The sequence below is a fragment of the Parasteatoda tepidariorum genome, chromosome 2 (assembly GCF_982258835.1).
Source record: "Parasteatoda tepidariorum strain Cologne lab strain chromosome 2, Ptep-v5.0, whole genome shotgun sequence".
Lineage (NCBI taxonomy): Eukaryota > Metazoa > Arthropoda > Arachnida > Araneae > Theridiidae > Parasteatoda > Parasteatoda tepidariorum.
The window spans coordinates 19,468,440-19,495,752 of NC_141756.1; the positions used below are offsets into that span (position 1 = coordinate 19,468,440).

A 27,313-nucleotide genomic window follows, 5' to 3' on the forward strand; every position below is an offset into this window, starting at 1 on the left:
GCAATTTGATGCAAAAGAATGACTGTAATAATCGTTTAAACTGATGGTAAAGAAAAAAATAGTTTCTTTTAATTGTTTTACTATTAATCATTGAGATAATAAACGAAATGGGTGTTAAAAACAGCAAATAGATCCCCTCTTCGCAATTTAATTCCGCTTTGTTTTAATGAATATGAATACTTAGTGCAGGTGAGGAAATAAATTAACTAAATTTGACGACTGGCCTATCGTAAATTTTTAATGCGAAAGAGAACCTTTAATGAAAACCTGGGAATAGAATTAAGGAATACACCCCATTTCATTTTATAGATGAGTATAATAATAATACTTTAAAAATATCTATTTATGATAAAATATTTAACTCTGTAAAACAACAAATTGATTTTATAACTTGCGAGGCAATCTCCGTATTTCAACAAGAACTGATAACGAAACTAGTCGATGTCCGCCCACAAAAAGAACAAAAGAATTAAGGTGTGCTTTTAAAGTTGCAACCAGTTCTCAGAAGAAATTTGTGAATGAGGATATTTGGGGGGGGGGAGTGCTCAGTTCATATCATAATCTCTACGGACATTATTCAAAGTAAAATAATTTATATTTCAACTTATTTTAACATAAAATAATTCTTAAAATCAAAAGCATTCGATTTTTTTCCCTAAATAATTTTTCCATTTTGATGAATTTTACTAGGAATTAAACTAGCCAAATAAAAAAAGGTCATGCTACATTGAAAAACTTAATGAATAAATTTCGTAAAAAAAATTTAAAAATCTAAATTTGAATTAAATTACTTCTTTTTTTCGTCCCTTCCTCTAACTAAATTCAACTACTTAAAAAAATAAATGTAATTGAAAAATGTCAAAAATATGTATAAATAAATAAAGAAATAAAACTAAAATTTGGAGAAATGGATTTGTTGACGAATTCATTTCCTCGTGCATTTTCAAAACCTACTTCCGAAACCACTTTCTCATTTTTAAGAGGAAACTGTTTTCTGCTATCAATGTAAAGTTTTCTTTTGCCCTAAATTGCCTTCTTATGAATCTAAAGAAGCATACCATTTCAAAAAAAATAAATAAATAAAATTCTCTTTGTTCATTCAGGGTGGTTATTTTTGAGTCCCATACTTCTCGATAAAATTTTTCTTTCTAAAAAAACTGTAAAAAAATATACCAAATAAATATTATGAGCAATACCTTGTGAAATCTAATAAAATTAAATTTTATTATCTTTCACGTGAAACTTTATGAAAGGTTTACTTCATATTATGAATGATCTAACTTAATGTTATGACTTTATGAATAGTCTTGAATGGCTTATTGAATGAAATAAATTTATAAAATACCAAAGTACCTTTTCGCGTTTATTTATTTATTTTTTTTAATATATTCACCCATTTTTAGTAGAAAGTAACTACAGGAGAACGAAACATTCACATCATTTCGTGCTTTAGAACCTATTAATATAATTAGTGAATAAACCCCATTTCATTTAATTGATGATAATAATTATAATACTTTAAAAATATTTAACTCTGTAAAACAACAAATTGGTTTAAAAACTTGCAAGGATATCTCCGAATTTGAACAAGAACTGATAACGAAACTAGTAGGTGTTCACGTACAAAGTGGACAAAAGAAGCAAGGTGTGGTTTTAAAGTTGCAATCAGTTCTCAGAAAAAATTTGTGAATGAGGATATTTGGGGGGGGGAGGGGAGTGTTCAGTTCATATCATAATCTCTGCGGACATTATTCAACACAAAATAATTTTTATTTCAACTTATTTTAACATAAAATAATTCTTACATCCAAAAGTATTCGATTTTTTTCCCCTAAATATTTCTTTCATTTTGATGACTTTTACTAGGAAGTAAACTAGCCAAATAAAAAAAAGGATTTTACTACATTGAAATAAATGAAAAATTAATCAATAAATTTCTTAAAAATTTTTAAAAAATCTAAATGTGAATGAAATAAATTCGTTTATTCACCCCTTCTTCTGACTATATTCAACTATTTCGAAAAATTAATGTAATTAAAAAATGTCAAAAATATGTAAAAATAAATAAATAAAATAAAATAAAATAAAAAGAATTTAAATTTGGGGAAATGGATTTGTTGACGAATTCATTTCCTCGTGTATTTTCAAAACCTACTTTTATTTTTTTAAGTACCTTTTATGGTCACTTGACTGTTTTGATTAAATACGATGAAATTGTAATTAAATAAATTGCTATTTAAACATTTCTGTAAAACTGCTTATTGAAGTTGTATTTTTCCACTCGGTTATAAAATTTATTTTAACATTGGAAGGTAAGAAAACTGAACTGATTAATCATAACTCAACAAGAAACTGTTGGTGTTTTTATAAAATTATGCTTCGTTATCTTGATAATTATTTCTCTGAGACAGTAATATTTAATTTTAAATTCAAAATATTTGCGAAATTTTACTTTTTAATTGTATTTAATGCTTAGCATAGCATTTAGATTAAATTAACTCAGTTTTATGATAGATAAACAATTATAATTAAAACTGTCTGTATCATAAAATATAAATGACTTTTAAAGCTACATAAAAATAAATCAATGTTAGTTAAAAATATAATGTAGGTCAAAATATTATTTGATCCCTTCCGAAAAATCTATAATTGAAAACTGTTTTTATACCCGTTTAGTTGATCAATTTATCAAAATCAGATTTTCCATTTCAGTTTTAACTTAAACATTCATGACTTGCGTATTCCTTTCAAATACATTCAGATTTTATTAATTTTTACTTCTTTCTTTCTTTCTTTTTCTTTTCTTATCCTTAACTTGAGAAATACCAAATTAATGAGCTATTTTAGATTGGAATTTTTTTAAATTTATTGCTTTCAATATTGATTTTTTTCCCGATCAATTCAAATCAATCTTTTTCGCGCTCAATTTGCAACCAACTCAGAGTTATTCACTGTATTAAGCAAAGATAATTCTATTTAAGAGAAAGACATACTGTACACTATTGTGTTAGGTTTTATAAACTCTTTCTTATCAAATGTAACAGCGTCAAACAAGTCTTAACTACAAAACAAATCACTCTGTACCTTTTTTACATTCTAAATGATGTGTGAGTGAATCAAGTCAAAATCCCCTTTCGTTTACTTTAATGTAAAGCTGGCAGCAAGGTTTGATTAATTTTTGAGTCTAGACCAACTAATGAACAGGAAGTCCCTATTGAAGTAACCGCCTATTGTATCATTGTCTTAACTGAAAAACGGAAATTCCGTTGTAGCTGGTAAAACTTTTCTCAAAAATAAACGAAAATTTTTCACTGCAGTACCTCTACTTTATGAAATTAGGCGGGGACAAAAAACAAATGTTTGTTTAAACGGGGAAGTTTAGCATTAGTTCCATAAAAAATGATTTGGTTCCATTTAATTTTATTCATAGAAGCCGGTTATTCGATTATCCGATATACAAATCGGTGGGGACGACTACCACTTTACCATTAATTTCATCATTCTTTTTTTTTAAAACTTAGTAACAGGTGATTTTAAATTATTTACTTTCATAAAAACACATTTTAAAAATCCTATACACCGAATAAATTCGTGGTTTCAGATAAATTTAGAAATAATTATTTGCAACATCTATACTTCGTATATATGCGAAAAATAATTAATAGCTGTTGCCAACAGAAATTTGAAAATACGGCTCGATTTAGGTACTATTACTGAAAAAATACGGTGTATTCGGTAGCATTCTTAACTTATATATCGAAATCTCGTCAAAAAATATAGTAAAAAATGCATACAATGGAAATAAAAAATTTGTATTCAAGCGAGGAAAAGCAAAAACACTAGCGAAATTATTATAATCACTAATGAATAAAGCATCATCAAAATTAAAACGTCAAAAGTAGTTTGATGACCTAATTAGACTTGTGAATATTCCATATAATTCAATTCTTGTCTGTTTCCTTTGATAATTAAAGGAATTCAGATTTTTTTGTTAAGCTTTTGTTAGTCGTAATTTGTTAGATTTCAATTTTTGTCAGCTAAAATATTAAGATGAGATAATAGATTAAACCATATTTTTGTTCGAATTGAACCATTGTATCGAATGATTAAATTTACACGAAAATGTGGTTTAAATTGGCAATTTATTATAGTTGTAGCAAATTCGAATGATTACGGCTTATTACGCGGACAAAATTTTAACTGCGCAATATTTTATAACTTATACTAATTATTCCCTACGAATTTTAAAAAAAAATACAAATTGCCTAATTTTAAATTTTATTTTCTTGGAAAATTGTTTTAACCATTTTTCAGGAAAAAAAGAAAAAAAAAAAAAAAAAAACATTTAGAGTTCCGCGTTTTTTAGGATCTTAGTAATAAAATGGATAAAGGCTTACAAATTTTCCCTACGGTTGCTTTAAATTCTTCGATAGACCTAATATAAATTATTTGTTTCTTCTTTATTTAATATTTTTGAACATATTTTAAAAAATTTATTCGACTAAATTTTAATAAGTGCAAAAACGTGTGAAAGGCGGGAAATGCACGTTCTTTCCTTTTTAAATGGGTTTGGCAGACACGTGTTCTCTTGTAATGATTCTTAGAATTCAGAAAACTCTTTTTATGAGGAACAATGAAAGTGTACACATTCGATCTAGGTACTGAAGAATAAATAACACACAATGCGGATTGATATTCATAATTTACTTCCTAAATACCCTTCCTCACAACTGATAACGAACGCAGCAGCTGGAAACCAAAGATCCGCCACTGTTGTGGGTGGTTATGATGAATGAGTTTAACTTTTTGAGTGAAATTAGTACTTTAAATTTGTGAGATGCGCACCTGTGGTGAATGTGGATTTGACACTTCTATTTTTGCTTTAATCTTGAATGATACGTGCTGGGAAAACAGAACAACTGAAAGAATCATTTACTTTACAAAGTTTACTGCAACATCTGATAACAGATTTGCCATTTTCAAGCAAGGTGGTATTTTTAAATGCCAAGGTGGTATTTTTAAATGCGGGTAGTACATTTTAATCTTGTGTAGTTCTCATCCTTGCATTAAATATTATTCAAAAGCTCAAATAATTAGAGAGATTAATTTTACAGAAGATGCAAACTTCATGGAATGTAAAATGTGTGCGTTGGTTTTTATTTCACTTTTTTTTCTAGTTAGGAAATTTTACAGGAAATTAGAGTAATCACCACTGCCAGACGGAATTTATGCGCGATAGCGGAAAAAATGTAAATCTGAGACCCATTGTTATATATTAAATCTTCTATAATATCTTTTTAATAGTTTCAGTGATTCATATACCGGCCAATAGGAGAAAAAAAAAACTCCACATCAATAAGGAAATTATTGATGTGGAATTTTTTTTTTCTGCATTAAATTGTTTACACGTAACATAGAAAAAAAATCCTTTCATTATCACAACTGGGTATTTATGGTAATATCATGCATACTAAATGCCTATATTTTTAATTTCAAAGGACATATAATATTCAAAATATTTCATATATAATATTTTTTTAAAAATATTTGTTTTCTTACTATTGTTTCAGCCTGCTTGTTACGGACATAATAGCAAGCTTTAAATACGTTTTTTTTAAATCTCAAAAGAGGTATTTGCGGTCTAAATCTGCGGAGATCTGAAACTAAGGAGAAAAAAAATAATTAATTACTATTTTAAAGCTCATAACATAAGTAAACAAATGTTACAGAAACGCAATACTTAGTCTTTACTAGTAATTCCAATTATTCATCCCGATTACAATTCACTTTTGTGAAGTTTTAACCTAGTCAATTCTAAAACATTTTTTAAAAACAAATTTTAATCCTAATTATTTTTTATGCTCTTTAACCATTAGAATAATCCTTTTAAATTCTGAAACTTAATATTACGTGGAAAAAAAATCAGGTAAAATTACCGCACTATTTTGTAGTGGCATTTATGGTGGACATATGTATGAATAAATGAAAAGAATAATTTCGATGAGGAAAATCAACAAATGTATTTAAACCATTAATTAGGGTATTTCTCCATTTACATAGTAATGGTTTTGCTAGAAATTTTGGTTTTATAAATAAAAGTTCTGATTACCACACATTTAGTAGAAAATGCAAAACAGAAAAGTAAATTTAACCGAATAAATAGTTTAATGCCATGCCGTAGGGTATCATAATAAAATTACTGAATGTTATCACATTTACTAAATTTTATCATATATTATGAAAGAATATTTTATTGTTAATTTTACCAAAATCATTAAAGTGCTTCGTTAAAAATTACTGAGAAATTTCATATGAATTTTCCCGAGAGTGTTCCCATAGAGCATAAGTTTTGGCCGTATTTTTTCTCGCTCTATTTTCTTTCGAAATTAACAATTATAAAGTTTATTTAACATTATTTCGTTAAAGAAAGTTAGAAGCTGGCAGAAAGTGTGCAGCTATTTTAGTTAAACTAAAAAAATTAGACAGTATTACATTTGATAAATACAGTCAATTCGCTATAACTCGAAATACGATAACTCGAATATTACAATAACTCGATTTTTTTATGAGGCCCCGACCCTTTTATCTTCAATTTCATGTTAATTATTCTCGATTACTCGAGTTTTACTCCCTTTAACTCGATTTTTTTTTTGGATCTCTTAAAGCAAGAAAAAAAACCTAGGAGCTGATATCTTGCCCCTTCCTTTGCAACACACGCACAATGTCTTTCGCACTCTTCATGGAGAAGCTAAAGCTGTCCCTTTTGAAGTATGTGAACAGTGGTTAAATGAAACGTTACCAAATTTACTTCAAGGATACAGTAAAAATGATGTTTTCAATATTGATGAAATGGGTTTATTTTTTAAATGTCTTCCAAATAAGACTATGATGTTTAAGGATGAAAACTGCTCAGGGGGTAAAATGAGCAAGGAACGTTTGACTGTCCTAGTTGGAGGAAATGCGTCTGGGACAGAGAAATTGCCCTTACTTGTTATCGGAAAAAAACGAAATCCCCGATGTTTCAAGAATGTAAAAACGTATCCTTTGGATTACAAGTCTAACAAAAAGTTTTGGATGACATCAGTTTTATTTGAAGACTATGTAAGAAAATTGGATCGGAAATTCTTCGCTAAAAAAAGAAAGTGATACTCTTTATGAATAAATGCACAGCATATAGTGATCTATCTAATTTGAAAGCAGTAAACTTGCAGTTTCTCCCGCCAAACACAACAGCAAAGTTGCAGCCGATGGACCAGGGTATCATAAAGTGCTTCAAACAGTCTTATCGTAAATGGCTTGTCAGAAAAATGATCTTAAATATTGTAAGCAATTAAAAGATTTGTAATTAATAAGCATTAATTAAATAATCCGACAATATTTTGAAAGTTCAAAACCGAAACTAACGGTAAGTCGAACTTCCGATACGTTGAAGTTTTTCGTCAGTCCTATCAGATTCGAGTTATCGCAAATTCACTGTATAAAAGATTGTTTTATTAAACTCGAATTTAAATGACTAATTCTACCTATATCAGCTAAATCGCAATTCTTGGGTATAAAAAATTTCTTATCAATGAAGGGAAGAAATCTTTTTAAAGTAGTTACACTTCGTTTGAAAAAGAAATTAAAAAAAATATTAATATTGTAATTAACAATGATAATTGAAAATTTTTCGCTCATTTCCGTGCTTAGTGTTAATCCTTCAAAATTGCCATTAAAAGAATTAACATATTTTCTTAATAAAATAATTTATACTAAACTGAAAAAAAAAAAAATTTTTTTTAACTGTTTTTTATTTTTTTTTATTCATTTATTTTTTATTTTTTTTTATTATTATTATTATTATTAATTTTTTTTTTTTTTTGTCTAAAACAATTGATGAAAACGTCATTTTCGTTAAATCGAATCGAAAGCTGGTAAAAAGGTTTAAAAACTGAAAGAGGGAATTAAAAAACCGGTATTGTTGAAATATGGTTTGGTTTGTGAAAAATTGCCAGATGTTTGATGATATATTTTAAATTTCAAAATGCTGAATATTCTTTTTATTTCGAAATGCTGACAAGTTAGCCACCAGAGGGGGCAGTTTGGGGGAGAGGTGGGTGAAAAGGGGTATTTGTTCAGTAGTCAGTCCCACCAGAGGATATATTTTGTCGTGTTCGTTATTAGACTTCTCATTTACATTAGTTTTTTTCCTAACCATTTTTTCCATAATTAAAACACGCGTTAATTGTGAGATGGCTCCTAGGCATCAACAGGTACATAACATGTTTTTATTTTACTTTATTAGCAAAAAATAATTTTGTTTTGTTAATTATGTATTTAAACCACTATTTCTTCTAAAATAAAATGCTTTTACGTTGAAAAAATAATTATGAAAAAATTATTAACGTTAGCTATTTCGCCATTTCTTTTTCTTTCCTGCTCCTCTTTTTTTCTTTTTTTTAATGGAATCAGAATTGTCATGATTTCTTTTTCATATTTCTAGGAAACATAGATTTTTATTAATTAGTTCATAATAGTTTCAGTAAGTATTACTGATAAATAGTAAGGAAAGCCTTAAATATAAAAGACATTTTAAATCATTTTTTATTAAACATTCTAAAAAATTTTAGTTTTAATTTATTAAGAAATCCATTTGTTAAAGATTTCTCTAAATCAGGACTTTTGCGTGAAAGTTGCTTTTAAAAATAGACATAATAATTAGTTTATTCTTTGCTTGTGCATTTAAACAAATTAATTACAGCTAAAAAGGAAGAGTAAACTTCGTTTATAGACAAAAATCTATGTTATCTTATTCTATCTCTTCATCTTAAATCATTGCCTTTTTAAATATTGAGAAATTATTGGCATTTTTTTTCATCCAAAAATGCAGAAATTTATTTTTTTAACTCATTAGAAAATTTTCAAATGTTTTAATATTTTCAGAAAATAATTCGATTACTATTTTTAATTACAAGCAGGGAAATTTAATACACACAAATTTTTTTATTTTATTTCTGTCCATTTAATATCAACGATAAATCAAAAAACTGCATTTAACTTCAATTAATAGCTAATTATTTTTTAAATTATATATAATATCTAGAATGAATAAATCATATTCTATTATTTTTAGTTATAAATTAAAAATATTCAATAATCACGACAAACATTATTTATTCCAGTCCATTTAATATGAACAAAAAATCGAAAATATTGCATTGAAATTTACTTTATGGTTATTTAGTTATTTATTTTCCACTAGTATCTAAAATGGATAGGTCATATTCTATTACTTTTAGTTATGAATTTAAAAGTTTTATAAGCGCAACAAAAAATTTCTTTCCTCTCTAATTAATAAGAACAATAAAAGAAAAAATTGCATTTAATTTTTGTTTATGGTTAAATAAATATTGAAATTATATGTTTTAAGTAGTATCGAGAATATATAAAATTTATTGAAGAATTATTGTTTTATTTATTGAAGTCCTTTTAATGTGGACAATATATAGATAATTGTAGTACATTTAATTGTAGTTTAAGGCTATTAAATTATTTTAATTTAATAGCCTTAAACTACAATTAAATGTACTACAATTATCTATATATTGTACTGTTATAGATTTACATTACTTTTTCTCCAGGAACTTTGCATTAGATATTTATTCTAATCAGCACTATATTTTAACTCATGCATCATTTCCCGTAACAAGAAAGTAAAATATAGTTATTGTTATTCTGGAATTTTAGAGAATTTTTTAGCATCATTGAGATCGCTTTTCATCCATTCAAACAATAATTACAGTCAGCTTTCAATAAAATCCGATTATCAAATTTTCAATTTTCTTTCTCAATGCATAAATTTTATTTATTCACTATTTTTATTCGTTAACTAAAGACAAATATTTGCATGCGCAATAGGACCAATATCATGGATTTATCCCAAAAACATTTCGTTTGAAAAGCTAGCGCAATTTCAGAAATATATTCGCTCTAATTTTTTCAAACAATTCTTATTTTGTCAATTTTATGCAATATTATAGTCAAATTTTTCATTTACTTTTTCACTGTTAAAGTTTTTTTATTCATTATTTTTTTTTGTTTACTAACAAAAAATATTTGCATGCGCAATAGGATCATTTTAGTGACTTTTTCGCAAAAAAAAAATTTGTTTTAAAGGCGAGCTTAATTTTAGTAACCCATTAAAAATATTTAGTGCTTTAAATTTCTATTTAAAATATTAAATAAACTATTTCAGGGAAAATTATTCAGGGACGCTTAATATATTCAGTGTTCAGCGCATCGTGGGTTATAAATCCTCAGAGTCGGGCAAACGAAAGAGAATGCAGCAATGAACGTTTAAAACAATTAGTGTTAAGTATCAAAGCGTCAAGAGATCAAATTTAAAATTAAATGTAAATTTTAAAAAGAAGTGAAAGACTAAAAGAGATAAAAGTCATGTCCGTAAAATATATATGAAGAGCTGATCATTATATTGTTGTTGTTTCCTTTTGTTTTGTTTTTTCATAAATTAAAACAATATTCAGCTCTTGTAAACAAATATTAGTTATCGTTTTCCATCTTTAAAAATATTGTTGCATGAATTTCAAAGCTATCTAAGACTTGAATATCGTGATAGAGTTTTTATGACAGGTAAACACTGATATAGATTATAAGTCTGTGATTTAGAGAGTCATATATTTTACAGCATTAATAAATATTGATACTCTTTTTTATAGGAAGTTACTTATGATGGAACAACTTTTGCCATCAAACTAGAGATTTCCAGTTCTCAACAGGTAAGTTGCTTTCAACTTATCTTTTTTTCCCCCTTCTAAACATTAAGAAAGTTCCTCATTGCAAGGGATATCCTTCAAGAAACATTTTATGTGATTTTACATAAATAATGAAAATTTGTTTAAATTAAATTAATAGAACTTCTTCCTTTTTATTGTTTTTATATCCGAGATGGGTTTTCTTATTGTTTTTATATTATATATTTGGAGTCATTGATAACAAGGGAGTCGAAATTCATTCCATGTTTTAAGAATCTAACGAATCGATATAGTAGAATGCGATATTTGGAACAAAAAGTCATGTTTGATTCTCGATGAATATTGATTGGAATGGGAAACACGAATCTCAGAAATTATCAACAAATTTCATCAGGCAATCAAACTGGTTTTAATTTGTTAAAACCTTATTCAATGTCCAGGAATAAAGAGAAGATGAAGATCTTTTGTAATTTTCAATATATTTCTTGGGGAATATAAAATTTAAAAAATTATTGATTAATTCTGACCCTTTTCTAGAGAAAAATCTTAAAAATGTTATTTTATTTTTTAAAATTTTTTCCTTTTTATTATTTTTAAATTTTTCTAATTTTGAATTCTTTTAAAGTGAATTTATATGAGTGTGAATGAGTGAATCAATATGAGTAAAAATGAGTGTCTTTATTATTTGGAAGATACATCTCCAGTAAAGAAATTTGCGAGTATTATTCTTTCATGGAATTAAATACGATTTAAAATAAATGAAAAATAATTTTAATTTTATATTTTTTCTTGAAAAATATATTTGCGAAGGAAGTCAAATTATATTATTTTATATGAATAACATTTCAGTTCATTTTGTGATAATGTTTTTAACGAGAGATATTTTTCTTTCTATTTATTTCATTAGTCGAGTTCAACATCTACATTGAATGATTCATCTCCTGAAATCGATTGTGTAAGCATTTTACTCGTAAAATTTTAGATCATAGCATTTTAAAGTGCTTAGTTATTAATTATTGTAAATTATTATTATTACTTATTATTATTACGAATTATTATTAATCTGATTCTATTAATTATTTTTTTTATTATTCTATAAAGCAGTATTAGATTTATTTTTATTATTCCTACTGTTTCCTCATTTTATTCTAATAGCGCAGCACCTACAGTATCCGCTTTGTTTTCATTTTTTGGTTCGGAAACTATACCAGTAGTGAATGGTCACAAAACCATATAGTTCTGTACTCATGCTTTTTTAACCATACCAGTTGCAAACGGTTTCAAAATAGCTAAGGTAAAAAATGTTCCTACCTATAAACAATATGGGTATTCAGATGAACAGACTGCTACCGGTTATTTTACCGTATTTTCAGAAAGAAAATTCTTACAGCGTATATCTTTAGTACTTTCGTATCTTTTAACATTTCTTAGATTACGTAAATATGATCGTATTCAATTAATTAAATCTTTCGCACTTTTTATACAAATTAACTAAGAGATACGAAACAAGTTTGCTTACGTGGAGTATTAACTTTTCTTTCAAAAATGACTCTTCTCCTTAACTACTCCTTAGTTTATATAAACTACATTTTTTATCGATTAATTTGGGAAAAGACTTTTTTTTTTCATAAACTAACCCTTTAAAGATTTCTAATTAGTTGCCTTTTTTCAGAAATCCGAAGTGTTTAATGATTCATCTCGGAACGTTTCGAAGATTCAGGAAGCTTATGTAAGTATCAACTTTTTGAAATATAAATATGTAATTATGTTGTGGTGGTTGTTGTTAATAAGTGATTAATCCAGTAAAGGAGGTGAGGATGGATGGTGCTTTCTACACTAGAGAGAGCTGCAGGCTCTTTACTGCCTATACTTTCGGGTAAATTTCCTGGTGTATTTTGAGAGCATTTGACTCACAACATAATCATTGTGCTTTGAGACTTTCTTGCGTAGTATTTCTTGCATACATAGTACTTGTTACATAATTTATAATTTGTGTTTACAGAGAGTACTAAGTCTTAAACTTGAATTGCCTCTTGCTGTGTACCTTAACATTTGAAGAATTATCATTTGAAAAAAAGAATCGTTTTAAAGCACTTATTACCTTGTCACCACTATACCAACTTTAAAAATTTCAACATAAATGATAATTTGCAAAATGAGCTTAGTCTCGCATCTGGAACGATATGCTAACACAAATGTAAGATAGTACGCGTCTTGCAACGCGAACAGGCAGTAATAAAACACAGGCAGTTAAGAAACAGGCAGTTAAAAAAAAGCGAACAGGTAGTTAAAAAAGATCAAATCAGGACTGCCGTAAAAAAAGCGAGTTCATTCCAAATCTAGCAACCACGGCATATTTTTTAATAGTATATCCGTAAATAACTAATAAAAATTTTCATATTTAACTCTCCAGAATTACTTAATATTTTTAATAACTTAAGAAAAAAAGTTGATTTGTGTTCAGAAATCATATAATTCATTTCTTTTTATTGAAAACAAAATTATCTATTTGAAATTATAGTCTCACAGAATAAGCTGTAGTAAGCAGCTGCTAACTTTCTAACCGGAAGTCAAGCAAGTCAAGAGCTGGAGATACTTGTTATTTACTATATTACTATAACTATATTGAAAACATTAACCATAGGTTGGATGAAACTTCTGGTGTTTTGAAATATATATATATATATATTTGAAATATATATATTTGAAATATATATATTAGAAGATTGGAAGAAATAGCGCTTTATAATTTTCAAAACTTTTATAGAACTTTCCACAAAACTTTAAAACAATAAAAATATAAAATTTGTGGTGTTTAGTCTGTAGCTTAAAACTATACAATTGTCGGTTTTTAGATTTTTAGAAAATTAATTTTTTTCACAGTTTAAACAGATTAAAAGCGGTTTGTTGCAGCTGAAAAATTCTTTTAACTTAAATTGTTCAAAGCAAAGATATTTATAAAAAATTTAAAAATATATAAGTGTTTATTATTTAACAATTTTTCAACAATTGTTTTACTAAATTTTTGTTTAGAATTTTTCCTCTCCGTCTCTACCTCTTTGACAGTTGAGTTCGATCGACGGTAAAGAGGACTGTTAAGAATATATTTCGATTTTCAATAGGCTATAAAAAATTTTTTTTCAATATAGTATGTTAAACAGTATGAGTTTCACAAACTAAATTCATTTACTTAAAATTTTATCCGTTAAATGATATATATTTATTATCTTGAATTAACAATAACATTGAGTAATTTACTTTATTTTTTATTTTTATGTGCTTATTTAGGAAATTAATCGCATGGAAGTGGATCTTTATAACAGTACAGAAAATTACGTAAGTATTATTTATTTTATATTCTGAAAGACTGACTATTCACTTTATTTTATTTCCTAATTAATTATTAATACGAATATTAACGCATATTTTACAGATTCTAACAGAAATTCAAAAGAAAATGAGGAAATCAGACAAGTATTATGTAAGTATTGTTTCAAAAAACTTTTTTCACGAAATTTTAATATTTAAAATATATTGTCTTGTTTGAAAGTTTTGTTATTATTGTATATATTCCTATTTGGAAAGTGAAATCAAGAACTCAAAGTTTCGAACATTTCACAACTAGCTAGATTTCTCAAATCTTTACTTGTCCAGTGACAATGAAAGTTTTAGTCTTCCCGGGCCACTGCAACAACACTGTAAGATATTTGAGATGAAACTATGGCTATAGTTTCAGCTTTTTGGATACATCATCCGTAAAATTTTTCTATCACAAGATCCATTTATATCGTAAATTTTACTGTAATTTTTATTTTATTACAGTTATTCAGCTATTTTACGATGATTATGGCTGTTAGTAATTACGGGTTATCAGATTTTCTTCCATAACCTGTTTTCGCGAAAATGAATGTTACGTTAAAAAGCACCTTTAATCCAATACATTTTACCGTAATTTGATCCTGAATTTCTTACAGGGAAAACATATCGGCATGATTATCACTAAATAAAATACATACATTATAAAAAAAAACTTCTTTTAATATCATGTTTCCGATCAATTGAATGAACTATCAATCAGAAACTTTTTTATTTTTGAAAGTTAGGAAACTGAATCTTCCTACTGTTTTAAAATTTTATCTGGCACAAATACAATTATTTTTTAATTTTCTTAAAAAAGAAAAAAAAAACTTTTTTTTTAAATTGTTATTTTATTTATTTTCTATTTATTGATCTATATTTATATAAATGTTTATCTTTTTATAGGAAGTTTTGAAAGACCCGCTTTATTCAGAGCTGTGCAGAATACGAAATGATCGAGAGGTATCTTTAGTCAATAAATTTTAAAAACAATGCTGCTATTTAGCAAAATTTAGTTATTTTTCTACTTTTCATTTAAAAATGAATAAAATTATATTATTTTACTTTTCCCTATTTTTGGCAATATTGTCATACTTGAGCCACTATTACTGAGGGGCAGAGCGTTCGCCTTCAAATGAGGTGACACGGGTTCGAATCCCATCGATGGCTGTCAACACAAATTCCGCATCCAGCTTGCACCGACCACAGTATTGACATGAAATAGCCTCAGTGGTAGACGGATCATGGGTTAGAATTTCTTTGCCGTCAGGCTAACTGTGGAAGCTTCTCGTAGTCTTCGGAGTTGAACATTAGTAGTCGTAAACCTAAAAAGTGGATCGGCTGTTTAAAGACGGTTATAAAATAAAATATTGTTATACTTACTGTCTTTCTCTGGAATTAGCTTGTAAAAATTCTAATAGAAACATAAATAATATTTTAACGCGATTTAAATCTTCTATTATGTTCTAAACATTTCAAAACTTTTCGAATGGATAGTTATGATTTAGTTTTAATATTCAAAGTTTCTAAATAGAGCAAAATCATAAAGCATTTTAAATCCTTTATTTAACTCTAAGTAATTCAATATTAATATATTTTTGAAATAATATTGAATTGAATTAATTTGAATCTTTTATTCAACTCTAAATATTTCAATATTTCTTGAATTGAGCGAGATATTTTAATTTTTGTATGAACATTTTTTAATTATTTTTTCATTTTGAAAGTGCTGATTATCATCTGATAAATATTTTTTCTTTATTTAGAAAGTTGTAACGGAACAAGGAACTCTTTTAAAGAAGTTAACGGATACTGAGATGCCCACCAAGTCGGTAAGTTTAAAATATATTATTGACATAATTTTCTCTTATTTATTTAATTGAAATGAGCCCCAAGTGAGAAGGTTCAAACGTATTTCTAATGATTTTTTCAATTATTCCGAACACATATTTAATCAAAGATTTTTAAAAGCTGTGATATTTTGAAGAAAAAAAAATCCCTCAGATTTAATAACGTAAAAAAGCATGAGATTTTTCTATACTTTTTATAGTTTGGTTTTACATGAATTGTCAAGAGATTAGTTTTTAAACTAATTTTAACATGATGACATTACTGACAATGAATTGGTCAACAAGCATTAAAAAAAAACTGTACCTCATATTGAAAACTTGATAAGTTTAATATAAGTCTAAAAAACTAAAACAAAATGCACCTTTAGAGACTAAAACTTAGGTTCAACAAGATGTCTATTTATTAAACAAGAATACATTTTATTCAACTCTTTGATAGGTTGATTTTCCTTTGGACGAAGTGCTTTTTAATTTTATGGATGTTGGTATGGAAATCGAGGTAACCAGCAATGAGAAGGTGAGCTTCATTTCTCTCTCTTTTTAAGCATTTTTTAAAGTTCCTTTGTGCTTAAGATATCTTGCTCGGAATGTTTAATTTTAAATAATGAACTAAAAGCTGTTTCAGAACAATTACTATTTAAAGAATTTAGCGTTTATTCCTTATCTGATCAAATTTTAAGTAAATGTGATTATGTTTAGAAAGTACAATTCAGCAATTAAGACATGCTTTCAAATAATAATAATACAAATGACTTATCCATTTTTTTAGCATGCAAGATAGTCTTTGATCTTTATTACATACATTAAGAACACCTCTCACAGCGTTAAAGACGCATTTGAGTCACAAATTTTAAAAGAAAAGTGTTTTAATACAGATGATAAAATATAAATATGTAAATAAAAATATATAAATATGTTAATAGTATGTATTAACGCTTTTTATTTTTATTTTTAGAAATTTGCTGAAAAACCGGAAGTAGTTGAGCTGACCAGCCAACCAAATGCTGAACAGTCGACCAAATCGGTAAGTTAAAAAAATTATTTCATATTTTTTAATGTAAGTGCATTAGATGATTATATTATTTTTTATAGTTATGCTTTGGTATTGTAAGAATTGTCAAAAGATAACTGTATAGAACTGAATTTAAAATGGTGACATTACTGTGCATAAATTTTAAGTGAATCTGATTATGTTTTGGAAAGTACAATTCAGCAATTAATACATGCATTTCAAATAATAATAATAGAAAAAACTTATCCATTTTTTTTTACATGCAAGATAGTCCTTGATCTTTATTACATACATTAAGAACGCCTCTGTCACAGCGTTAAAGACGCATTGGAGTCACGAATTTTTTTAAAAAAAGTGTTTTCGTACTGATGATAAAATATAAATAGGTATATAAAAAAATATAAATATGTTAATAATATGTATTAACTTTTTTTTTTTTTAGAAATTTGCTGAAAAACCGGAAGTAGTTGAGCTGACCAGCCAACCAAATGCTGAACAGTCGACCAAATCGGTAAGTTAAAAAAATTATTTCATATTTTTTAATGTAAGTGCATGAGATGATTATATTATTTTTATAGTTATGCTTTGGTTTTGTAAGAATTGTCAAAAGATAACTGCATAGAACTGAATTTAAAATGATGACATTACTGTGCATAAATTTTAAGTGAATCTGATTATGTTTTGGAAAGTACAATTCAGCAATTAAGACATGCATTTCAAATAATAATAATAGAAAAAACTTATCCATTTTTTTTTACATGCAAGATAGTCCTTGATCTTTATTACATACTTTAAGAACGCCTCTGTCACAGCGTTAAAGACGCATTGGAGTCACGAATTTTTTAAAAAAGGTGTTTTCGTACTGATGGTAAAATATAAATAGGTATATAAAAAAATATAAATATGTTAATAATATGTATTAACTATTTTTTTTAGAAATTTGCTGAAAAACCGGAAGTAGTTGAGCTGACCAGCCAACCAAATGCTGAACAGTCGACCAAATCGGTAAGTTAAAAAAATTATTTCATATTTTTTAATGTAAGTGCATGAGATGATTATATTATTTTTTATAGTTATGCTTTGGTTTTGTAAGAATTGTCAAAAGATAACTGTATAGAACTGAATTTAAAATGATGACATTACTGTGCATAAATTTTAAGTGAATCTGATTATGTTTTGGAAAGTACAATTCAGCAATTAAGACATGCATTTCAAATAATAATAATAGAAAAAACTTATCCATTTTTTTTTACATGCAAGATAGTCCTTGATCTTTATTACATACTTTAAGAACGCCTCTGTCACAACGTAAAAGACGCATTGGAGTCACGAATTTTTAAAAAAAAGTGTTTTCGTACTGATGATAAAATATAAATAGGTATATAAAAAAATATAAATATGTTAATAATATGTATTAACTTTTTTTTTTTTAGAAATTTGCTGAAAAACCGGAAGTAGTTGAGCTGACCAGCCAACCAAATGCTGAACAGTCGACCAAATCGGTAAGTTAAAAAAATTATTTCATATTTTTTAATGTAAGTGCATGAGATGATTATATTCTTTTTTATAGTTATGCTTTGGTTTTGTAAGAATTGTCGAAAGATAACTGTATAGAACTGAATTTAAAATGATGACATTACTGTGCATAAATTTTAAGTGAATCTGATTATGTTTTGGAAAGTACAATTCAGCAATTAAGACATGCATTTCAAATAATAATAACAGAAAAAACTTATCCATTTTTTTTTTACATGCAAGATAGTCCTTGATCTTTATTACATACTTTAAGAACGCCTCTGTCACAGCGTAAAAGACGCATTGGAGTCACGAATTTTTAAAAAATAGTGTTTTCGTACTAATGATAAAATATAAATAGGTATATAAAAAAATATAAATATGTTAATAATATGTATTAACTTTTTTTTTTAGAAATTTGCTGAAAAACCGGAAGTAGTTGAGCTGACCAGCCAACCAAATGCTGAACAGTCGACCAAATCGGTAAGTTAAAAAAATTATTTCATATTTTTTAATGTAAGTGCATGAGATGATTATATTATTTTTTATAGTTATGCTTTGGTTTTGTTAGAATTGTCAAAAGATAACTGTATAGAACTGAATTTAAAATGATGACATTACTGTGCATAAATTTTAAGTGAATCTGATTATGTTTTGGAAAGTACAATTCAGCAATTAAGACATGCATTTCAAATAATAATAACAGAAAAAACTTATCCATTTTTTTTTTTTTACATGCAAGATAGTCCTTGATCTTTATTACATACTTTAAGAACGCCTCTGTCACAGCGTAAATGACGCATTGGAGTCACGAATTTTTAAAAAAAAGTGTTTTCGTACTGATGATAAAATATAAATAGGTATATAAAAAAATATAAATATGTTAATAATATGTATTAACTTTTTTTTTTTAGAAATTTGCTGAAAAACCGGAAGTAGTTGAGCTGACCAGCCAACCAAATGCTGAACAGTCGACCAAATCGGTAAGTTAAAAAAATTATTTCATATTTTTTAATGTAAGTGCATGAGATGATTATATTATTTTTTATAGTTATGCTTTGGTTTCGTAAGAATTGTCAAAAGATAACTGTATAGAACTGAATTTAAAATGATGACATTACTGTGCATAAATTTTAAGTGAATCTGATTATGTTTTGGAAAGTACAATTCAGCAATTAAGACATGCATTTCAAATAATAATAACAGAAAAAACTTATCCATTTTTTTTTTTTTACATGCAAGATAGTCCTTGATCTTTATTACATACTTTAAGAACGCCTCTGTCACAGCGTAAATGACGCATTGGAGTCACGAATTTTTAAAAAAAAGTGTTTTCGTACTGATGATAAAATATAAATAGGTATATAAAAAAATATAAATATGTTAATAATATGTATTAACTTTTTTTTTTTAGAAATTTGCTGAAAAACCGGAAGTAGTTGAGCTGACCAGCCAACCAAATGCTGAACAGTCGACCAAATCGGTAAGTTAAAAAAATTATTTCATATTTTTTAATGTAAGTGCATGAGATGATTATATTATTTTTTATAGTTATGCTTTGGTTTCGTAAGAATTGTCAAAAGATAACTGTATAGAACTGAATTTAAAATGATGACATTACTGTGCATAAATTTTAAGTGAATCTGATTATGTTTTGGAAAGTACAATTCAGCAATTAAGACATGCATTTCAAATAATAATAATAGAAAAAACTTATCCATTTTTTTTTACATGCAAGGTAGTCCTTGATCTTTATTACATACTTTAAGAACGCCTCTGTCACAGCGTTAAAGACGCATTGGAGTGACGAATTTTTTAAAAAAAGTTTTTTCGTACTGATGATAAAATATAAATAGGTATATAAAAAAATATAAATATGTTAATAATATGTATTAACTTTTTTTTTAGAAATTTGCTGAAAAACCGGAAGTAGTTGAGCTGACCAGCCAACCAAATGCTGAACAGTCGACCAAATCGGTAAGTTAAAAAAATTATTTCACATTTTTTAATGTAAGTGCATGAGATGATTATATATTTTTTTATAGTTATGTTTTAGTTTTGTAAGAATTGTCAAAAGATATCTGTATAGAACTGAATTTAAAATGGTAACATCACTGTACATAAATTTTAAGTGAATTTGATTGTGTTTGGACAGTATAATTCAGCAATAAAGACATGCATTTCAAATAATAATAGAAAAGACTTATCCATTTTGCTTTCACATGCAAGATAGTCCTTGATCTTTAATACATACTTTAAGAACACCTGTCACAGCGCTAAAGACGCTTTGGAGTCACAAATATTTTTTAAAAAAGTGCTTTGATACTGATGATAAAATATAAATATGTATATAAAAATATATAAATATGTTAATAATATGTATTCACGTTTTTTTTTTTTTTTTTTTTTTTTTTTTTTTAGAAATTAGTTGAGAAACCGGAAGTATTTGAGCTGACCAGCCAACCAAATGCTGAACAGTCGACCAAATCGGTAAGTTAAAAAAATTATTTCATATTTTTTTAATGTAAGTGCGCGACATGATTATAAAATTTTTTATAATTATGCTTTGGTTTTGTAAGAATTGTCAAAAGATAACTGTATAGAACTGAATTTAAAATGATGACATTACTGACAATGAATTGGTTTAGTAGATTAGCAAATATATTTATAGCGTGATAAATATTAAAAAATCAATGATTAATAAAAAAGTTTTAGTACTTGTTATTAGCTCAACAAGTATTAAAAAAATTTTCCCCTCATATTGAAAAACATACATTTTTCACTGATTTATGTGAAATATAGATAATTTCAAGCAGCAGTGTTTCACCATTGTATATATTTAAGTGTATATGAATATATGTGTGTGCATAGAAAATTCAAAATCTATATTTTACTTTATTGATGCTATGGTAAATACCTATACCTATCATTAAGCTACAGTTTATTTTTTAAAAAAATCATTCTTACACAACATATACACTCGATTTTCTTGTTTTTGATAATTTAATACTGACTTTCTATCAAATAATAAATAATTTTGTTAAGATACTCTAGCAAACTTTTTTCTTAATTATAATCGGAAACAAATGTTTCGTTTTTTCAGTTGCGGGAGATTTATTAAACAGATTTTGTATTCCTTCACCTAGCTTATTTTAAATCGGCAATCGGTTCATTTTTTTTCTTAACTACATTTTAGTCTATGTTTTGTCGTAATGTTCAAGTTTTAACGCGTTATATGTAACAAGGGTTTATATGAATTTCTAGCAGGTTTAGGGCCCATGATCAGGATTAAAATTACATAACACATAAAATTAGAAAATGAAATTACATTACTCGCACATGATGACATTGTCTGGAAATGTCATCATGTGCGGCTAGGGGTGGTTTCTCTAATATGTACTGTTTCCTCGTATGCTTATGAACAGATAATAATAGGGGTTGCTCCTTTCGCCGCATACCGTGACCGTTTTCGGGAATGGGCTTTTATTCAGTTTTTATCCTGATAACACTCCCGGAAGTTTGCTGAACATTTATGTGACCCCATGTTAATTGTAACGTTTTCAATTTTGTACAAAGCCGACAAAAGTAGGCTGAAAATGTCATTAAAAATATAGGTTTAAAATCAAATCAAGTTTCAAATTAGGAAACCCCACACCAAAATCAGTAAAGATGAAGTATTTGTTTAAATGGTTCAAAGAATTAGTTCCCTTGTGTAATTCATTTAAAACTGCTTTCTTGAAAATAAATTTTACACATAAAAATTGAGATACTTTTAAAAAAATAATTATAATACTTTTTTAAATAAATATATATACTTTTGATCTTATTTTTTAAAAATCAGTTTCAATAATACCTTGAAGATATTTGGAAAAAAAATATTTTACATTTAAAATTACTTTTTCTTTGAAAAAAATCTTGTATAATTGTCACTTAACACTTGTTTTTCTTTCAGGCTAGTAAACGTCAACGTAAAAGAAAGCGCGCAGATGAAAAAGAAAACGTAAGATATTATTTTTTAATTAATTAGTTAATTATTTTATGAAATCAACAACGCATTCAATTGCTTCAGTTATTTAGTTTATTTAGTTACTTTAACTTTAATTTTTAAATAGTTTTGCATCTACTTGACAGTTTCTGGGATAAATTAAAATTTTCAAACAATGAAGAGGATTGTTTATAAATTTTCTTAGTTTTATGAGAATGACCAGACATTCATTTGTACTTAAAAGTGTCCTTTCGTACTAAATTAGCACAACTCGTTCTCGAAATAAATAGGCCTACAGTACGAAATAGATGATGCTTTCCTTTTTAAAACAACTTTAACAACTTTTATCTCGAATATTTTTATAAGGGAACTTGTAAATTTATTACTCATTTTTTATTCCCAAATTAATGGAGAAAGTAAAATCGGAAGGATACTTATGCATACAAAATATTTAGTTATGCATAAATTATTTATTCAATGATATTAACTAAAAACTCAACGGGAAGTTTTCCATAAAGAGAGGGAAAAAATCCGCAACGATGTAAACAATTAAAAAAAATCATGATTTTTATATATTCTTTTCTTAATTTTCATTTTTATTTTTCTAGATTATCTGAATTTAGTTCAATTATACGGTTTGTTTACTATAAAGCATGTAACCACATAGTTTCAACTACAAAAACAGCATCAATATTTTTCAATCACCGCATCTCTCTATCTTAATAGTTAGGAAAATAAAATCTTGGTCAAATACTATTACTAAATCAATATTTATTACTAATTAATTATTACATTGATATCTTCCTTTTGAACTATTATGATTACTTTTAACAAATAAAAATTCAATAATTGAAAAAAAATTTAAAGTTTTTAATTTTCTTGTTTAAAGAAGAAGAAAAAAGAGAAAGAGTATAACAATTTTTTTTTTTTTTTTGATCAAATTAAAAAAAGTAATTCTTTACTTTGAGTAATTCTGAAAATAAATAATGGATTTTTTATTTTTTATTTAGGATTTTGCATCATATTTTGTCTCTATTTCCGAGCGGACTAAATTTCACAAAAGAAGTTGCCGAAAATGAGTAAGTTGGTTTTATGTTTAATGTATTAATACTACTCTTTTTTTTCCTTTTTCATATTTTTGTAATCAAGACATTTCATGTTAAACTTTAAGCCATCTAAGTACTATTTAATAAATTATAAACAAAATAAATTTTAAGACACATTTTACATAAGAAAATTCTAAAAAAATTACAAAAAGTTAATTTTGAGTAGAATATATTTGAATAAAAAAGAAAGCTATTTTAGAATAAAATATATTCAGAGATATCTGGTAATAAAAAAATATGGTAGTGACTCTTAAGTGTTAAAACACCATTTTTAAAATAAAAATTTTAAAAGTTATGAGGTATAAAATAAAAATTAAGAATGCTGCAAAATATTTTCTCCTAAGTCTTAAATTTAGACAAACAAGTACATGGTTGGGTGCCAATTGTGCAAACATATTCCGCTTGTGCCAAACGCATTGCTAGCCAACTCACATGCATATATTTCTGCATAATTAAGTGTGTATAATGTCAAGTACGAAGACAGCAAAATGTTTTCATCAAAGTTATAAATAAATTACTGTTTTGCTCCATTATTCTATGTACAGTTCGTAAAATTAGTAACAGGACACCCAGAAAACCTTTGTTCCAGTGATTGACTTTTCGAAAAAGCAATGCAAATGGATTAAAAGGCTCACAAATTTTTTAACACAAAAACTTTCTTTATCTTAATAAATAGGCTTATTTTTTGTTGAAATCTTTGGATATTAGAACAGACAAAAATATAAGAGGGGTGAGAGATCAGCAATTTGTAAATATATGGTCTTCTCACTAGTTTGCTAGGAGACTGATTGTTAACTTATCGTTTTGCTTATTTCACCATCTCTCTAGAATTAGTAATATGATTTTCGAATATTTTCCACACGAACGTAAAATTTGCTTAACCAAAGACATTTGTACTGAAAAAATTACGTCAAAAACTTTTTGAACTCTTTAATGACAAAGTCGAAAATATGAAAGAAGTTGGTCGAATGGTCCTTGAGAACTAAAACTTATAGTACGCCCTGTTAATGAAGGTGAAATTCTGAAAATGTAATATTAATGTTAAGGGGTCCAAAAATTTGACCTGTCATCTAACCAAATTCCTGAAATCAAAATTGGACGAAAAAAAAAGGCATTTTTATTCAAATGAATTACATTTTTGGGACTAATACTCTTAACTTTAAATATCGTTATGCTAATGAATTACGTATTAATACTCGAAAATCTGACTAACACATTAAAAGCTATATAATTTTCTTCTTCTTTTTTATTTGTACTGTTCAATCCATGTTCTGCTTAACTCTTGTTTGATGTACGGCGTTCTCAGTATCTTATTCTGAGTTTTTTAACAGGGAAAAATTTCTTATCTGTCAGCGCGAATTTTTCGCTCAAGACAAAAATTAATATTTAATTACAAAAATTACTTATATTAATTCGCATTAATTTTCGAAAATAATTTAAAGGACTTTTCGAAATAGTTTAATTTATGAGCATCTATTCCAATCTGGGAATGGCGTCGATACCTAAACAGTATCTCGATTTATGAGATGGTCCTCCAATTGAAAGTTAAAGGGTGGGAAAAGGTTTCTGTTCAGAAACTTTGTGCCAGATAAGTTTCTGAAATTCTTTTTTACAAAACTCACGTGTATAAAATATTGTTGATCACGCAAGATTTTTATATTTTTCTACATTATTTATTGCACAAATAAATTAAAACTTGCTCCTAAAACCTCGCTAATTGTTGAAATAAACCTCTCTAAAAATTGAGGTGACAAGTTGTATTTAATTTTTATTTCTAATTTTTTATTTGTTTATTTTCAGATTTTGATTGCAAGATCAGCAACATGCGAGATCAGTAACAAAATACTGACATCATAGACAAAAAAATGGAAAAAGAAGGATTAAGATAGAAAAAGAAATTTCGATCTTTGGATTCAGTGAAAACACTATTTTGTTTTTTAATTTTGTGGACAAGATCTTTAGTGAACATGTTACTGAATTATACACTAAGCAGTTTATTTGTAAATGATTATATGCTATTATTATTATTAAAATGATTTCATTATTTCACTTTTAATATTTTTCATGCTCATCCTATTCAATGTTCAATTTAATCACAATTAGAGTGAGATGAAAACGACGAAAATTATCTGTCAATTTGAAGGAGTTTTGAAATTGATTTTAATAAAATTTTTTGTATTTTATTACTTGCCTTGCGTGTGTCATACTTTTTTTTCTTTTTTGTCTCACTTAGATTCAGATTTTTGTTAAAAATCCTTATAAATTTTATTTGAAATACTAAAAAATTGGCAAACGTAACAAATCTAAAACTCTCTAAAAATGGCGTGTTTAGATTTTCATTTTAGATACTCTGCATAATTATAGTTGTCAATTTAAGAATACAAACATCACCTTAGCATTTTATACAAGCATCTCCCTAGAATTTTAAATCCTATAAAACTTACTACGATCCAAACTTACTATAATTAAAGGGGGGAAATTAAAATTATCTTTTGCTTTAGTTGGGCTATTATTTTTAACTCTAATAATATTGTACTACTAGATTAGAATCTTGTTGATTCATTGTTGATAGAATTAAAATTTGATGCAATCTTTGATAGTAATTTGAACCATATTATTGTATTTCCAAAAATTGAATGTGATATTGTAGCTCACTTTAACAGAAACAATATCAAATAAATTTTATTGTATTTATATTTATATAATAAAATTTTTTTGATAATGTTTATTAAGCAGAATTGTGAACCTAGCTGTAAAATATCTACCTAGTTGGAGGCGCGATATAGCCAAGACTGGCTCTTGCGCCAAAAATCCAAACAAACAAACAATATATATATATATATATATATATATATATATATATATATATATATATATATATATATATATATATATATATATATATATATATATATATATATATATATATATATATATATATATATATATATATATATATATATATATATATATATATATATATATATATATATATATATATATATATATATATAAAAATAATAAAGGATAAAAAAAGAGGGAAAGGAAAAAAAAATGAAACGGCACAAAACGAGCGAGCTTATTGGTGTATTAAAGAAATATATTCGTTAGCAATCCTCTTAGTGTAGTTGCGTCAATACTATTGCAAAACAATATCAACACCAACTGAAATTATCAATATAATTTGATAGTAAACATAGAAAATAATTAATTAAATAGCATTTCAATAAATAATGTAATTTATGAAATTAATTTCTTATAAATTTATAGTTATCATTAATTTATACAACAAATCATCATAAAATCAATGAAAATAAAATCATAAGCCAGTCAAAAGAGATACTTTTAATCTCTTGATAAGAAAAGATTAAGCCTTGCAGATAATCCCTTCCTCCCTGGTAAATCCTTTCTTAAATAGATTTTTACATGAAACTTCATGAATGGTTTACTTTACTTTACGAATAATAGAACTTAATGTTTTAACTTTATGAATAGCCTTGAAATAAATTTATAAAATACCTAAGTATCTATTCTCTTTTTTATTATTATATTAATTATTTTTGATTAGTGGTAGGTAACTGCAGGAGAACCAGAAACTCAAGTTGTTTTGTGTTTTAGAGCCAAACAATAGACTTAATGAATAAACCCCACTTCGTTTAAATAATGATGATAATAATACTTTAAAAATATCTACTCAAGATAAAATATTTTGCTCTTCAAAACACCAAATTGATTTA

At 26.3% G+C, this 27,313-nt stretch overlaps 1 protein-coding gene and 1 long non-coding RNA gene across 3 annotated transcripts; both read left to right on the forward strand.

Moving 5' to 3' along the window:
• Positions 1–7,944: 7,944 nt before the first annotated feature.
• LOC147814578 (uncharacterized) lies at positions 7,945–16,539 on the forward strand. Of its 2 annotated transcripts, XM_087156945.1 has the most exons (9): positions 7,948–8,252; positions 10,716–10,775; positions 11,659–11,706; positions 12,424–12,480; positions 14,040–14,087; positions 14,185–14,232; positions 15,015–15,071; positions 15,875–15,940; positions 16,398–16,539. In XM_087156945.1, exons 1-9 carry the CDS (start codon positions 8,232–8,234, stop codon positions 16,500–16,502), a joined length of 510 nt encoding a protein of 169 aa, XP_087013071.1. In that variant the 5' UTR covers positions 7,948–8,231; the 3' UTR covers positions 16,503–16,539. The 2 variants fall into 2 exon arrangements, with proteins under 2 accessions (XP_087013072.1, XP_087013071.1); XM_087156946.1 differs by lacking the exon at positions 11,659–11,706 and having other exon boundaries at positions 7,945–8,252.
• A 5,828-nt stretch (positions 16,540–22,367) lies between these two features.
• Positions 22,368–25,733, forward strand: LOC147814579 (uncharacterized). The gene is made up of 3 exons (XR_015430700.1): positions 22,368–22,485; positions 23,481–23,549; positions 25,377–25,733. It is a non-coding gene; the product is annotated as an uncharacterized LOC147814579 (long non-coding RNA).
• The last annotated feature ends 1,580 nt before the right edge of the window (positions 25,734–27,313 follow it).

Excerpts from the sequence above, each read along its gene's own strand:
- LOC147814578 (XM_087156945.1), top strand. The coding sequence starts at position 8,232 with ATGGCTCCTAGGCATCAACAG. Across the intron at positions 10,776-11,658 it reads AGATTTCCAGTTCTCAACAG|TCGAGTTCAACATCTACATT; the intron begins GTAAGTTGCTTT and ends TTATTTCATTAG. Across the intron at positions 15,072-15,874 it reads GAATACGAAATGATCGAGAG|AAAGTTGTAACGGAACAAGG; the intron begins GTATCTTTAGTC and ends TTCTTTATTTAG.